General features: G+C 32.1%; 2 protein-coding genes across 2 annotated transcripts; both read left to right on the top strand.

Annotated features, from left to right (window-relative positions):
• Positions 1–677: 677 nt before the first annotated feature.
• Positions 678–11,387, top strand: LOC106064564 (uncharacterized). The gene is made up of 15 exons (XM_056030641.1): positions 678–998; positions 2,065–2,146; positions 2,242–2,336; positions 2,431–2,567; positions 3,236–3,334; positions 3,423–3,572; positions 4,957–5,115; positions 5,222–5,335; positions 5,743–5,871; positions 6,454–6,558; positions 6,932–7,090; positions 7,331–7,426; positions 7,659–8,343; positions 10,507–10,625; positions 11,178–11,387. Exons 1-15 carry the CDS (start codon positions 920–922, stop codon positions 11,274–11,276), a joined length of 2,307 nt encoding a protein of 768 aa, XP_055886616.1. The 5' UTR covers positions 678–919; the 3' UTR covers positions 11,277–11,387.
• A 2,240-nt stretch (positions 11,388–13,627) lies between these two features.
• On the top strand, positions 13,628–16,867 carry LOC106064611 (uncharacterized). The gene is made up of 3 exons (XM_013223215.2): positions 13,628–13,839; positions 15,650–15,763; positions 16,450–16,867. Exons 1-3 carry the CDS (start codon positions 13,738–13,740, stop codon positions 16,474–16,476), a joined length of 243 nt encoding a protein of 80 aa, XP_013078669.1. The 5' UTR covers positions 13,628–13,737; the 3' UTR covers positions 16,477–16,867.

Genomic DNA, 16,867 nt, shown 5'->3' with positions numbered 1-16,867 from the left:
CCATAAAATAAAAGATTCTTTGAAAACCAGTGTGTTGAAAGCCTGTGTGCTGAATTATGGCTGCATTTCGTGCACAGCATTGCTGCTATAGGTTAATCCATAAGGGACAGAATGTCAGTGCTCTTGAAGTATCTTATGTCATTGAAGAGTTTCTTCAGGAATGCACGAAAAGAAGCATGCGAACTTTAAACATGTAACTTACTATTTTGGATGACGCGGGTTGGTTAGACAAAGTGATGTAGTAGCAACAATATCGTAAACTTTAACGAAAATCTTGCCTAGTAGTCCTAGTTCAGAGAAAGAAGTGGCCTATGGATCGTAGACTACTGAAAATTGATCTATCTTGGAAAACGTTTCAGATATCCTGCACTTATTTAACCTATTGTCCATATGCCTACATTACGTATAAATTGTGTGTGTACATTTTGATGTACTGTCGTACTGTACTAAGCTGTTAAAAGAAATATTTATCGAAAACAGTTTAAGCCTATTCTTTTTACATCCCATGATCAACGTGTCCCCCTTTCTTAGAGAGAGGGAGAGAGAGAGAGAGAACGATAGAAATTCATAAATAATAATAAATCGTAAAGAAAAACGTATTTTTAGCTCTGGTAATAAATAGACCTAGATCAAGTTCGGAACTACTCCACACGAAAAATCTAAAAAAATAGGATTTCAACATCCGGCCAGACACGTTAGGTTTTTTTGGTGTCAGTCTTAGATCTAGAAATCTAGACGTTCTAGATCGATTAGTCTAGACTCATAATTTCTTGTTTGGTTCATCAAAATCAACAGATTTATAATACATTTATCTAGTCAGGCTCGTTGCAAAGTTAATAGATCTATTTAGATAGATTCTTCTCGTTCGTTTGTTTAAAATATTTAAATTGTAAAACTAAAAGTCAAAAAGAAAAAAAAAATGCCGTCAAATACGACAAAAGCTGCTAAGCCAAGGCCAAGAGAAACTGTAAACAAAGCCAATCATAGCATGAATCCAGGTACAGATCTAAATATAATTATTAATAGATAATGGGTCTAGATCTATATTATATTTTAGATCAAGATGTGGAGCCTAGATTTAAGATTTAGATTAATAATCAAGTCATTGCCATTCATGATTATGATTATTAACCGCTGCATTATCATCCGAAATTTAATCATTTCATTATGATATCAAATATCATCATCTGATATGATTATGATTGCCAGTATTTACACTGCCAGTATCTGAGTATCATTTCATTATGAATTATCATTATTATGATTGCCCAATTAGTCAAGACTAGTAGAACTTCAATGAAGAAGTGTGGGCATGGAATCATGGAAGGTTGGGTATTCACCGTATTTTTGTATTGTCAAGAGTACTTAGTCTTATAGATCTAGTACTTAGCCTCTTAGGGACTTATGTTTATAGTTTATTATACCATTAACTGAACTACTTTGCTCAGCCCTGCGCAAGAACACCAGCCATTGTCACCTTTCATATGTTCCACAACTTACATGACTGACTTGTAACTGACATCACACCAAGGTTGATAGACACAACATTTTTACCTGTAGACTACAGTACAGTTTAGGCTTGACTCTAGCTCACTAGAATGACTAGATCATAGAAATCTAGCTCCCTTTGCCTTTGGACATGTCTTTACTGTACCTGGTCGATTGATAATTGTATGCTTTACAAGTATACACTAGTTACTAGTATCTTTCTCGTAAGACACAAGTCTGGTCGATTGATAATTTACTATTACAACTATTACTTAAAATTAGCTCTCCCGTGTTGAACGTCTCAAGACGTCTCAGTACATCAGAATGCCCTCGGGCCTCACACATATTTTTTTGTGGTACAGCACTTGGTTGACCAATAATTGCTATTCTACTATTCCAATCTCTAGAAAACTAGATTTGCATATTATTGATTAAATCAAGTTTGTAAATCACATTTTATATTGTCTATATAAACTTACTTGTATATTATTGCATTAAAAAATAAATTTTGTTGTCCTACTCTTTCTGTTAATAGTAAATTATAATTGACTCTTCTATTTATTTCTTAACTTTTAGATCGTCCAAAAACGTCAGCTGGAATGAGAGACAGGTCAACAATTAAGCGTTTACAAATGTATCGCAATTTTAAACCTAAACGGTAAGTTTTCAAATATATTTTAACTTATTAAATGTAAGAAAAAAAAAGTTATTTTTAACTACATATTTATAGTGATCTTGTTTACTTTGATTTAGAGACAAGTCTGGACGAATTATAACACCAGCTCCTTTTCAGTCAACTTTGAAATCTGGGACAATGGCTAGAGTTGAACCTAACAGAAAATGGTTTGGTAAATTTCTTTTCTTTCCAAAATTTAAGGAATGAAACTTAGTCTATAAAATTTGTTGTTTTTTTAACGAAAAACACTTTGTTTGGTTGTACAGGCAATACAAGGGTAGTAACTCAGAATGCTCTGCAGGCCTTTACAGAAGCAATGAATAAAGTCAAGTCTGATCCTTACAAAGTTGTCATGAATCCAACCAAGAACCCAGTCACCTTATTGAATTATACTCCTAAAGCAGTTAAGTTTCAACGTGTATTTTAAATGGTAACATGTTTCATATCAGACAGTGTACCCCAGTGATGCCCAAAATACGGCCCACGGGCCAGATCCGGCCTGTGACATGTTTCCAGCACAAAATATAGAAATCCCCCTTCCCTCCAAAAAAAATGCTCAAAATGTATATATACCTACGTTAGGACCCTCACTTATTTTCTAATGGATTACTACCAAGGCATTTAACATTTGTGCGTTCATAAAATAGGACAATAGAATCTACTAGGAGAAGTGAACGGATCTTTACTTTTTTATAGAACATGATAGCATTGCTAGCCAACATGTTTCTTTTATGAAGAAAGTGTGGCTGTTTTAAAAAAAACAGGAACAACAAAATATAAACAATACTTACGCCATTTTTTGAAGTGTAAAGAGAAAATTCAAATATCCCAATAATTCAATGTAAGTACTAGATCCTGGGGTTTGAAATTTAAAAAAAAAATAGTTTTAGGTCAATTTCATTAAGTTTTTGTATCTTTTCCATCATGTGGCCTGCGAAACTAGTGTTGGAAATTAAAATGGCCCTCAGATTGAATTAGTATTAGGTTGGTGTACCCTATTCATCTGTATTCACAAAGATAATGTTGAGTTTTTTTTTCATTCAACATGTGTTTTAATTTGTTTTTTTCTAGGCACCGTCTCCAAGGTTATTAGATAGAGAGCCATTTGAAAAAGTGTTTGGCAAAAAGGCAACTCGGAAAAGACCAACGCTTAGCACTTGTGATCTTGATGTAAGAATTTTAAACAGTTTCATTACTTTAATTAAAGATTTAGCATTGATTTTTTTATTTACATTTTTAAAAAAATGTATTTGATTAGGAAATGGTAAAAAATGCAGAAACTGACCTAGCCAAATGGGAAGAGACTCAGAATTTGCTGACACCTCAGGAAGAGGGTGTCAAAGATGGGCAGTTGGAGATTGTGTTCAAAGCAGGAACTTCGAAAAGGATTTGGAACGAGCTTTACAAGGTAAAATTAGTTTTGATTCTTTTTCATCTTAGTCACTAGCAAATCGGTCCAGTGCTTTATGTTGAACAGAGCTTGTAAGGGCTGTTCTAGTTAGCATGGACCATATATTAAATGTTGGATAATCAAGCCATTTTCAACATTATTTGTGAATGGTTCAAAATTACAACAACACTTAGCTCATAACTACTTCTTCCTAATTTTGAGACGTTAACTTTTTTATAAATTTGGCAAACATATTTAAGAGTCACTTGCAATGTGGCAACACTTTGTCATAGTGCATCTAGTTATAAAATGTCCTTGTACCTTAAGAAACGGATCACTTCATATCTCTCAAAGGTCCCTACACTCCCATTAAAAGTCCTCTCTTACAGCTGTACCATACTTTCCATCAAGCACATTAAGGACCTTTTCATCTAACAGGTTGGATCTGGTTCCCCATTGACATCAGACCCACCAAAGCTTCACTACCTGTGCTCTTAGAATAACATTAAAACCTAATTGTTCTAACATTACATAGATTAATTTGCTTCTTTATTCTGTTATGTTCTTTACATGCCTACATTATGTTTGTTAATAGAAGTATAAATATATTATATAAATTAAGTTATTCTTTTCATAATATATATATATATATATATATTGTTATAAACCTGGTGGTGGCACAGATGGGGGTAGTGGTGTGTGTGTAGTCAGCCGACGCAAATCGCCCCAGTCTAGCACAGGATGAGCGGTCAACTGTGACCAGTGACAGTACATGCCAGTTCGGCAACGACCTGTGTGTAAATATTACGCACGCAAGTCACAGCGATTGTAATCATTCTGAGTGGTCAAGAACGTTCCATTCGATTCTAGAAGGCCAGAAGAGACAGTATATAAGAGCGAGTGTGTCAAAAAGACTGGACTTCACGTTACCTCGCAATGTGACCAGTACGAGGCGAAGTTAGAAACAGTACGGTGTGTGAAGTCAGGCGGAGCAAGGCTAGGTTTTTGGACAGTTTGTGTAATATTGTTGCCAACTGTACAGTGTTGTATTGTATTTGAAATTAAATTGCTACTGTTACTTTGGAGCCCTGAGTTGTGAGGCTCTTTAAGTTCACTGTGTCGTGTGGTGCAGTTTGAAGAGAGCCTGGATAGCGAGATTCATAACAATATATATATATATATATATTAAACATTTCAGCATTATATGGCCACAAAGCTTTAATGGGTATGGCATGTAACCTTTGTTTAAATAAAAGGGCACTGGGAGTTTTCCTGGCCAAAAAAAATATTTTCTCATCCAATAGCATAACTGCTTATAACGCAATGGATTATGGCTATATGCTATAGTATTAACTATTGACTGCTCTGAAGTTTTTCAATGTCTGCTTGATCTCATTTGTAGGTCATTGATTCATCAGATGTGCTGTTACAAGTATTAGATGCTAGAGATCCTAACGGAACAAGATGCAGACAGGTGGAGAACTATTTGAAGAAAGAGAAGCCACATAAACATCTGATATTTGTATTGAACAAAGCAGATTTAGTCCCTAACTGGGCCATTGTAAGTCACAAAAAAGAAAAGTCCAAATAAACTATACAGTACACAGTACATTGATTGTGAACATTTTATTCTCACACTTGCATGCTCCTATGTTCTCTCATTTCAGAAAAAATGGGTTGCAGTGTTGTCAGCAGAACATCCCACACTAGCATTTAGAGCCAGTATAACAAACTGTTTTGGTAGAGGGGATATGATTTCTCTTCTGCGCCAGTTTACAAAAGTAATTTTCTTTTCATTTTCATTTACAAATTTTTATGAAACATATCTTGTTATTCTAGGGCATTTTAAAAAAATTATTTAGTACAGAAACAATCCCTAACATTAGAAATGTTAACCTGAATTTACTCCACATGTAAAGTAAACTTAAAACAAGTTTAATAAAATGACTGATTAAACTATCTTTAAACTTACATCTCAAAAAGTGAATTTTCTTAACTTCTAATTTTCTATCTTTGACAGTACACAAATGATGTTGCTGTTACCAAACAAACAAATTTAATTAACAAAGCCAAACTTTTCTTTATAGCCTGTGTTAATTGTTTTTGCTAATGTATTGAACTTTCTTTATAGCCTGTGTGAATTGTTTTTGCTAATGTATGACATGTTTACAAAGTTCTCTTTGTTCAGCTCCATAGCGACAAGAAACAAATCAGTGTGGGTTTAATTGGTTATCCTAATGTGGGGAAAAGTTCCATTATCAATGCCCTGAAATCTAAGAAAGTCTGTAATGTAGCCCCAGTTCCTGGAGAAACTAAGGTAACTATCATTGAGTATTCCAGTAATTTTATGTTGAAAAAAAAGCTAAAAAATCTGGATAATAATTAATTCTGTTGATTGGCATTTCCTAACATAACCAAAACACAATTTTTCTGTACATACATGCAGTGTCTTGATAAAATAGGTGTCACATTATGCATGTGTGTTAGGCACTCATGTATTACCACTTCATAGCTAAAAAAAAAAATTCACCAGATAGAGACTTGAGCATGTATTGTACAACTCAATGTATACTTCAATCACACACAATAGCTTGTTTAAATACAGTACTTCCAGGTAATAGAATGTAATTATTCAATACCGACTTAAATACATTTAAAAGAAATGACTTAAACTGGCTAAAAAACACGAATGAAAAGGGTCAATCTCTTTTTTAAATATGACACACTTTCAGTAAGGTCCACCAAGCATAGTCTATTAACACATTTCATGCCAATTTCTCACTTAGCTATTGAAAACTGTGGTGCCTGTTTAAAACTGTGATGCCTCTTGACTTGCTTTAGCAAATAGTTATCAATATTAAATTTGTCTAGCTCAGTTTTTGACTATTTCTTCCTGTAGGTGTGGCAGTATGTGACACTCATGAATAGCCTGTTTTTAATTGACTGTCCTGGAATAGTATACCCAACCGGAGCTACCCCAACAGATCTAGTGTTGAAGGGAGTAGTAAGTAATTCATTTTATAATTACAGTTTAATCTTTTAGTCACTGGTGTTTCAATCCTGGTAATAATGAATTAACTTTTTTGGAGGGGGGGAAGTATTGAACAGTTATATGTAGACTTCATATTGGCCAAAGTCTATACATACCCTAACCAATGTTTGGTACCGGGGCACACTAGAAATCCTGACTAAAAAATCATCTTTGCTTGGTCTGGACCACCAAGTGAGCAAGTCCACTTTAACTTATCCAAAATAACAAATTGTAAATTATTGTATATGGGTGTAAAATTGCATACTAACAATTTGTTAGTCAATGTTTAGATATTCAAAAAATACAACAGAAAAAAAAAATTAATGCATCAATTGTTGCATTTTAGGTTCGTGTTGAAAAAGTTGATCAGCCTGAGGACTACATACATGCAGTGTTGGAAAGGGTGAAAAAAGATTATCTTGTTAAGACATATGGAATTTCAGACTGGCAAAGTCCTGAAGATTTCTTAGAGCAAGTTGCTAGAAAATCTGGAAGGCTACTTAGGGTAAGTTTATTTTTTTTAAATGTGTATAGTATTGTGAAGTGAGCTCTTTCATCCAATACATATTTAGTAGCTTTTTTTTTTTACTTTTTAAAAGTTTTAAGTCATTTAAGATGAAGTAGAAACATAATAGAAGAGAGAAGAAACTTTACCCTATACTATTTATTTTGTATCTTCCATACTTTGTTATTGCAGTTTGTCTCAGTATAACTCTACTGATTCATATTTTATGTCATTTTATAGGGTGGTGAACCAGATATTGGGACTGTTGCCAAAAATATACTTAATGATTATCAGAGAGGCAAGATTCCTTACTTTGTACGTCCACCAGAGTCAGAGGTTAGTATTATTAAAACTGGATATGTTGATTGTGCCACTTTTGCAGATGGTCACATGCTTTGTAAAATGCAAGTTTTTCTGAACAGTTTTTATTTAACCACTTTTGTTTTCTAATCCTCTGTATAATGACAGTGTTTACATACATTCACAAAAATGACACACAATCTTTTGTGCAGTCACTAATCTATTTGTCAATCAGTATGCTTTCACTTGTTTTATGTTTATTTTTCAGCTGGAGGAAGAGGAAGATGACAGCATTCCACCAGAAACAGAGGCTGCTACAGATGTTGAAAATAAAGAGGATGACAACAAAGTACTTGAAGCAGATATGAATACCAGTGTCACTGGTGAGGATGATGATGGTGATGATGAAGAGAACAATGATGATGACATCAAGGAGAACAAAGCAGAAGAACCTATGGTGGAGCAAAAAGCCTCAGCCAAAACTAAACCTCAGAGATCAGATGCAAAAGCAAAAGGGAAAAATAGAAGCGAGAAAAGTCTTGCAGCTCTTCACCCTTTCTTTGAGGTCACAAGTCGCAAACTGGGCGACATAAAAAAGAAAATGGCCAAACTAAGGCAGAATATTCAGGAGATACAAAACAAGAAAAAAGCTAGAGAGTTGAAGAAATCTGTTTCAGAAGTCAGTGATGTGGAACAGTCAGCTGAAAGTAGTTTGACAGCAACAGACTCAACCAGCATCAGTCAACAGCCCCAGTTTATTAAACTGCCGTCTGACGCAACACAGGAAAGAACATCTGTCACCTGTTACCCATCCATTTCACGTAAGAGAAAACTAGAAGATGCTGAAACAGAAGTGCCAGACAGCGCAACAAAGAAAAAGAAACAGACAGTGCAGACATCTAGTGGAGTTATGATTGTTAGTGAGATCAGTAGTTCCCCTGCCAAATCAACAGGTAATTGCATAAGTAACTGACAAAATAATCTCAGAGATTGTTTAAAAGTCTGTTCTAATAAGCCTTTTACTATGTTTAAAAGTCTGTTCTAATAAGCCTTTTACTATGTTTAAAAGTCTGTTCTAATAAGCCTTTTACTATGTTTAAAAGTCTGTTCTAATAAGCCTTTAACTATGTTTAAAAGTCTGTTCTAATAAGCCTTTTACTGCTGAGCCATGCTATAGGTTTGTGTGCTTTTGGTGCTGCACACAAAATAATGTCCTCATTTTACAAGACTAGTATGTATGTTACATTAAAAAAAAAGTAAGCAATGATTTGAAGAGAAAAAAAAGTGCTCTGTTAATGAGATATATGTACAGAACTTAAGTGTTGTTGATACTTAGGTCTAATGCTAAATATCTAGCCAGGTCTCAATTGTAGGCACATGTTAACAAATAATAATTCAATAGTCTTCTTGAGAGCAATTTTAAAGAAGATGCTAGTTAATGTAGAACATTTCACAGTGACTCTCTAGTTAATGTAGAACATTTCACAGTGACTCTCTAGTTAATGTAGAACATTTCACAGTGACTCTCTAGTTAATGTAGAACATTTCACAGTGACTCTCTAGTTAATGTAGAACATTTCACAGTGACTCTCTAGTTAATGTAGAACATTTCACAGTGACTCGCTAGTTAATGTAGAACATTTCACAGTGACTCGCTAGTTAATGTAGAACATTTCACAGTGACTCGCTAGTTAATGTAGAACATTTCACAGTGACTCGCTAGTTAATGTAGAACATTTCACAGTGACTCGCTAGTTAATGTAGAACATTTCACAGTGACTCGCTAGTTAATGTAGAACATTTCACAGTGACTCGCTAGTTAATGTAGAACATTTCACAGTGACTCGCTAGTTAATGTAGAACATTTCACAGTGACTCGCTAGTTAATGTAGAACATTTCACAGTGACTCGCTAGTTAATGTAGAACATTTCACAGTGACTCTCTAGTTAATGTAGAACATTTCACAGTGACTCTCTAGTTAATGTAGAACATTTCACAGTGACTCGCTAGTTAATGTAGAACATTTCACAGTGACTCGCTAGTTAATGTAGAACATTTCACAGTGACTCGCTAGTTAATGTAGAACATTTCACAGTGACTCGCTAGTTAATGTAGAACATTTCACAGTGACTCGCTAGTTAATGTAGAACATTTCACAGTGACTCGCTAGTTAATGTAGAACATTTCACAGTGACTCGCTAGTTAATGTAGAACATTTCACAGTGACTCGCTAGTTAATGTAGAACATTTCACAGTGACTCGCTAGTTAATGTAGAACATTTCACAGTGACTCGCTAGTTAATGTAGAACATTTCACAGTGACTCGCTAGTTAATGTAGAACATTTCACAGTGACTCGCTTGTTAATGTAGAACATTTCACAGTGACTCTTGTCTGTCTTCTTGGAAATGCTGATAGAAATGTGAAGATTTGTGCTGAAACATTGAATACAATATATTAAATATGGGACATTTAGAGTGACTGTACTAATCTACAATATTTTTATGTGTAATCTTTCCCCCCCCCCCCCTCAACTCTTACATTAAATCAGATTTCCATCAATAGGATGCAGTCAGTAGTGTTGAAATGGTCCAGTAGTCTGGTGCTGTCTATATTTATCAATCATCTGTCTTCCAATATCCTATTTATTCCCTTCTATTCCCATAATCCTTCCCGTCTCTGGATTTCTACATCATTTCTTTAACACACATACATTAAATATCTCTAGGGGAATCCCATACTACTTTAGTTTCTTCTCTCTGTGAGGATTTGTAGCGCAACATTTTTGGTACTGAAATTAGTTCATTTTATGACACTGAATTTATACTTTTTTTTTTTACTTTCACATGATTCTCTAGTCTTCTCTGAATGTTTATGGTCACAAATTTTATTTAATGTGCTAATACAATTAATTAAAATGCATTGGGAAAAGCACGTTTTTCTGATCAGTTCTGGTTTACCGTTTTTTTTAAACATTTGTACAATGAATCATCTGCTTACATTAACACATAAACAAAAATTAGACTTACAGTACATATTTATATATATATATATATATATATTTTAACCTCAATGTTCAAATGTTTAACGTTTTATTTGATGTTTTTGTATTTTAGGTAATACGCCCACTATCAAGAAAACACCACCAGCCTCAAACTCTTCTAGTAAACAAAGAAATAAAAGGAAACGAGAGGAGGATGAAGATGAGAATACACCACGCATCACTGGACTTCTGGTAAAGTGTTTCATCTATTTCAAAGGGATATTTAGGATGAAAGTGGAACATATAGTTGTTTGTATTGAAATTTAAAAAAAAAAAAGATATTTCTGAAAATTAGAGACACTACACTCGCAAGCCTGAATATTTGGATTGTTTTGGTTTGCACCTTATTTTAGGGCATCTTATCATAATTACTAGTCACACTGCCCTCTCCTTTCCAGACCCTCAATCCTTAATTTGGGAGACTGAACAATGATAGTTCATACATATGAAATAGGCTGCATACCTCACTCATAGTCACATTTTGTGTGTGACAGTAAAGGAAAAATGTTAACGTACCATTAATGTAGCATTGTTTATACAGGCTTTTAAGTTTTAATTAATTTTAAGGCTAACAACAGATCCTAGTTCCTGTTTAAACTGATTGCCTATCTCTTCTGGTGAGGTGATAGCTGTTAACAACAGTTTCCCATAGGCCCTGACTATACAGACTTCACTTCCATTTTTATTTTATTCATGAAATTAATAGAATTGTTGACATTTTTTTCTTCTTTTTCTTATTTTCAGAAAAGACGAATGCAGCGACACATAATAAAAGATATGAATAAGAAAAATGAATTTTATAAAGAAACAGATGTTAAGAACAGGAGAAAGTCAAGGAGATAATGTTGTTGTTGATTTTTGTTGTTTTCATATAGTAATAAATTGCTAAATTTAATTTATGAACTGATGTAATAAAATGTTTATTTATATATAATAAAAACCAATTGGCTTGTATTTGCTAAACTTGTGTTAGTTGCTTTTTAAATTGTTTCTTATGAAAAAAAATTGAATTACACGTAATACGATAGCATTAATTAAAGAAGAGATAGTTGATCATATTTTCAAAGTATAAAAAAAAATATCCTAATTTCTTAATGATTCTCCTGATAAATAACAATAGGCATACAATTAATAACAAACTAGACTTTGGCTACTTTATAAGGGAGTTTACTTTTAATAAATATGCTCAAGGTTCTTTGATGAATAATAAAGGATGCTCGTAACTAGTAGTCACCATGTACATTCTTAAAAGACTATGGAATGTTGGAGAGGTCTCTGCTGAAACTGCTTACTAGCTAAAATATAAAATAATGTGAAAAGGTCGATCATTATGACCTTAAGTTAATTTAGATAATATAATTTTTAAAAAATGTTTTCTGAGGGAAGTATTAACAATTAAGCATTATTATTATTGTTTTTTTTTATTCATTATGTCCCAACTAAGAAGGACTTAACATTCACTCGAACCCAGAGTACTATAGAAGGAGCTTGTGCAGATTCATTCTGTAATTTTAATGCCTTAATTTTAAAATATCCACTTTTTATTTAATTTGCTTCAGTTTTCTATTCCACTATAGATTTCGTTTTGCAGTCCTAGAGCAACTTTCTCTTCAGTAGATTAATACTAATGCTAGTAATGTGGACATGCACATTTAAAGTCTGTTTTATACACAATTTTTTGTGAGGAATAACTTGTTAGAATTTATGTCAATATTATATTTTAGTAAAAAGACTGCTTACTTAGTCAATAAAAAATTAAACTAAATACAACCCAAAATGATAATATTTTAAAGATATTTATTAAAAAGGAACAATTAAAAGAGGTCTAGATATAAATGGTACAACAGTTATAGATTATTCTGTAAATAATAAGTGCTCAATTTTTTGTGGAAATAAAATGGAACAAATATTTTTAATTTCTAGAGTCAATAAATTTTGGGCAATCAAAAGTTAAATTTTTGCACCACTGGCATGTAGCTTCAACTGCTATCCTAAATCTTTGTTAAAATTTCAATAAAATACCATGTACTTTTGTAAGTTCTTAATAATTCAATAAGACTTCTCTTTTGAAAGGAGTATTGTTATCTATTTCATCTTTGGCCTTTATATTAACCTCATAAATTAAAGTATCACATGAGACTATTATGTTTATGAGAAACACAATTTCAACTTTAATTTTAGTAGCACTCCAAGGCAAAAATCTATAGGTATTAAAAAAAGATAAACATAATTTACAAATGAATGAAATGCTCATATAACTTTATTTTCTATAAGTTACATTCTAGAATAGTGAGGGAACTTATTACATGGCAATTTAAATCTCTTAGCATGTTGGTCTAGTGTGTGGTTTTCATACTCTTCTTTTGTGAGAAGAGATTCTGTTAATTTCTTAAGGTTTAAATTCATAGTAAGTGATCACAAGATGTAAAACAATTTGTGTTTAGAGATAGCTCACTGCTTTCCTGTCAACATTGCATAATTTTTAATCAAATTGTAAATTATATTTGATAGAAGATTTAAATTTGGCATAAGTGAGAGCATAGTAATAACCAATTGGTGATAAGAAACTATGATAAAAGAAAAAAAAATGAAATCAGTGCTTGTAATGTCACAACACCCATCACTACAATATTTTTTTATCCTCAATAGAGTTTTTCAATTATCTAAAAAAAAAAAAAATGCTACCATCCTAAAAGGATGCAGAAATGAAAAAAAAAACAACAGTGGATAAATGTATCTTTATTGTCTTTAAATGTTTGCAAATGTAATGTCACAACACCCATCACTACAATATTGTTTTTATCCTCAATAGAGTTTTACAATTATCCTTGAAATATAATAAGGCTTTGAAAATTAATATTAGGAATTGCAGTATTTTATGTAGCATAGTTGGCAACATTGCAATCGTTACAATTATATATGGCCCCTTCTGTCTAGGAAGACAATGGGTGCGCCATAGTTTGTGCATGTAGATCTATATGCATCTGTCCTAGGGCTTCTTCTTTCTCTTGACTGATGCATCTTCGTTTCTTTTGCACTTGGTGAAGTTCGTACCAGCACGTACAGTTAATCTCCATGCTGTCCGGTCTTGGACTATCTCCTCCCACATACTTTGTTACAATTATATAGGTCTGTAGTAATTGTATAAATCGTGCACACAGACCTATATTTACATCATTCTATATCATACATATATAGGTCCGTGACATGGATCGTGGATCTTCAACTTAAAAAGCTTAAAATAGCTATTATTTGACAACATTTAAAACATTGAACAACAAAGTCTCAGGCAATTTAGTATAAAATGACAATTATAAATCATTTTAATCGAGCTAAAGTAAAAAAGAGTTCCTCGTATACATTACAAGAAACTAAAGTTGGGTCTAAAAAAACAGTATTTTCACTGGTTAGTAGTCTAGAGATCTATTAGGTTTTTTTTTTTTTTTTTCATTAGATAGTATAGTCATCTCATTCATCATACTTCATACTTTTTTTTAATCATAGTGTCATAGTTCAGAACAGTTGATATTTTATAATTTATGATATAGGATATCGATAGTTGAATAAGTTTAATGATTAGGTAATTAAATTACTAATTAGCCTATTCCTATTAGGTTAGATATATTTATGCTAAGATATCTTCTATTTATTCAGACTATTCTATACTTTAGTTAGATCTATTATAATTATAGTAATAAATAATAGACTCTAGACACTCTAGTTTCAAACTTTCAGTTTGGAAATTCTGAATGATCTTCTAACTTCTATGACTCAGTATGACTGTATTATTTATATTGAATATTCTATTCTAGACAATTATAAATCTAGAGTCTATATTCTATATAGATTCTACTTAACTTTATTTATCTAGATCTAGACTAGTCACTAGACTTTGTAGAATTCTAGTAGAATGTAGAGAGTCTAGAACTAGTTAGTGACTGTTAGATCTAGTAAAGTGTTAGTCTAGAGTCTAGGGACTAGGGTAATAATATAAGTGAATAAATATATTACTTAGATTTAGACTTAGATTTAGATCTACAAGTAGTACAAGTTACAGTAACTAGATATCTAGATATTATACTAAGTAACTAGGTCTAATTACTAATACAGTACTTAATAATTAAGTATTAATTGACAATACCAACATTGATTGACCTCATTAAATTCAATTCTAGAATAGATGAAATGTAAGCATGGATAGAATCTATTTATTAGTATTGATGACTTTTTATGGTTACTGGTATTGCAATTCATGAATCTAAATGTTTACAAACTAACACTGATGAGATGGCATTGAAAAGTTAGATATAGGTCATATGACAGCAATTTCAGAGGGACAAAATACTAATAAACCCTACATAGTTTAAAAAAGAAATAACTGGAGTAAAATTTTCTAATGACACCAAACTTATTTGTATAGGACAATTAGAAGAATACATTAATTTTAAAATGTCCAAAAATTTACTATTGAAAATCTGTGATCTACTTGTTGGCCAAGACCACTAGCGTAAATTGGGTCAAGTTATTCTGGTTGTGGCTTATGTAAGTTACTTAAGGCCAGTAAGTATTGACTTAGTTGAAGTTGGGATCACATACTGTACACAGTCAATGTGACTGACCTTCGTTGTTTCATAACATTATAGCAATTACTTTTCACAAAGCTTATATCAACTCACTCTGTCTGTCTGGTAAAAGTTTGAACATGTTTTTTCTCCTGATTCCTATTATCAGATCAAGTTGAAACTTTGCACAATTATTTATTACACCTGACAAGACATGAATCAATCAAAACAATTAATCAATTAGTTAATTAATTACTGGTGGTTATTTTGTTTGATATTGAAATAAGGGTAATAAATGCTACTTAACGAGTGATGCAGATTTATATTTGGATTTAAACCCTGTAATACATTTTGACATATTTTTTCTTTCACTTCCCATTCTGGGATCAAGTTGAAATTTTTCATAGTTATTCATAGTAGCTGACATGGATCAATCCAAAAATTAACCAATTAGTTAATGAATTAAGGCTAATTGATTGATTGTGTTTTATGTAGCAGAAAGGGAGTTAAACCCTGCCATTTTCAGATAGATGGCAGTAATTAAGCAGTAAGCTTTGATTTTGTTTTTTTTAATTTTAAATCTTTTTTTTTTCTTTTGCTTGTTAGATGCAGTTTTAAAATCCTTTGAATGGCAATTCTTGTTTTGTTTTCTAGTTGCTCTTGAACTACAATCTATTTCTTCATTCCTTATTGAAAGAAGCCAACAGAGAAGCCAGAAATAAAAGATCAAAAACTACAAAAGCAGAACATGTTCAGGCTGTAGCCAAGGTAAAAGTCACATGAACTTTTATTTATTCTATGTAACCAGATTTATATATTATAACTAGATGTTTCACATTATAAACAGATATCTTGATATTTACATTGTAAATAAATATTTTATTTAACTTTTCTTTTCATGATCTGTAACTTGTCTTCAGCAAGGGCTTTTAAAAGAGTCTCAAATGTGGGTACCATGACAATCTTGCTGGCCCATCTGCTTTCCTATATGTCAATGAGGGCAAATTAGCATCTAAGTTGATCTGTTTCACTTTTGGTGGCACCTCTTTTATGGCATCACAGCTTGCCAAAAAAAAAAGATTCCCTATGATATGTGGTCTTGCTCACTCTGTGGAATAGGTGAACAAAATGGACAATGGCTTTGCATCAGAAGTAGCAAAATATGCAGGTCAAAAATGTTTTTTTTGTGGTCACATGAAATTCTACACTCAACCATAATCTATGGTGCCTTAATTAATTATTATCAAGTCATATGGATTGTCCTATCTTATGACTCAATCATCAGGTCATCTGAAGTACTGTTATGCTATCATCATAACAAAGCTTTCAGATGTCAAAAGTTTATTTATCATTAAAGCTTCTGTTAACATGAAAGTACTTTTCCTTAGATGTTGTTATAATATTGAATTTTTGTATATTCTGACAATCATTTGTATTTTCTTTTTTATCCTTAGAAAATTGTGAAAAAATACAGAAAGTGATCACTGATGTTGTTTGGGGTCAACATGAAATGAGACTTCTGCTGCCTTTGTTTTATTCTGTACATATTTTAACTTTTTATTGAGTTTATTTTATTTACATTGAGAATAAGAACAATAAAGAGATGTGTTTATAGAACAAAAAAAAGGCATTTGTTTTATCTTCAACATAGTAAACATGCGCCTAATTTTCACAGCTCTTTTATTTTTGTTTATTTTACCAATTTTTTTTTTTATAATTACTTACTTACAAACAAGTACAATATAAAAAAAAATACTTTTTAAAATACAAAGCTTATATTAAGTTTAATTGTATCAATTATTTTGACTCAATCATGTTATTAATTGGTAATAGATCTAGAATAAAAAAAAAATTGTTTTGGAAATATTTTTA

This window comes from Biomphalaria glabrata, chromosome 5, assembly GCF_947242115.1.
Source record: "Biomphalaria glabrata chromosome 5, xgBioGlab47.1, whole genome shotgun sequence".
Classification (NCBI taxonomy): domain Eukaryota; kingdom Metazoa; phylum Mollusca; class Gastropoda; family Planorbidae; genus Biomphalaria; species Biomphalaria glabrata.
This window is presented reverse-complemented; position numbering and strand designations above follow the sequence as displayed.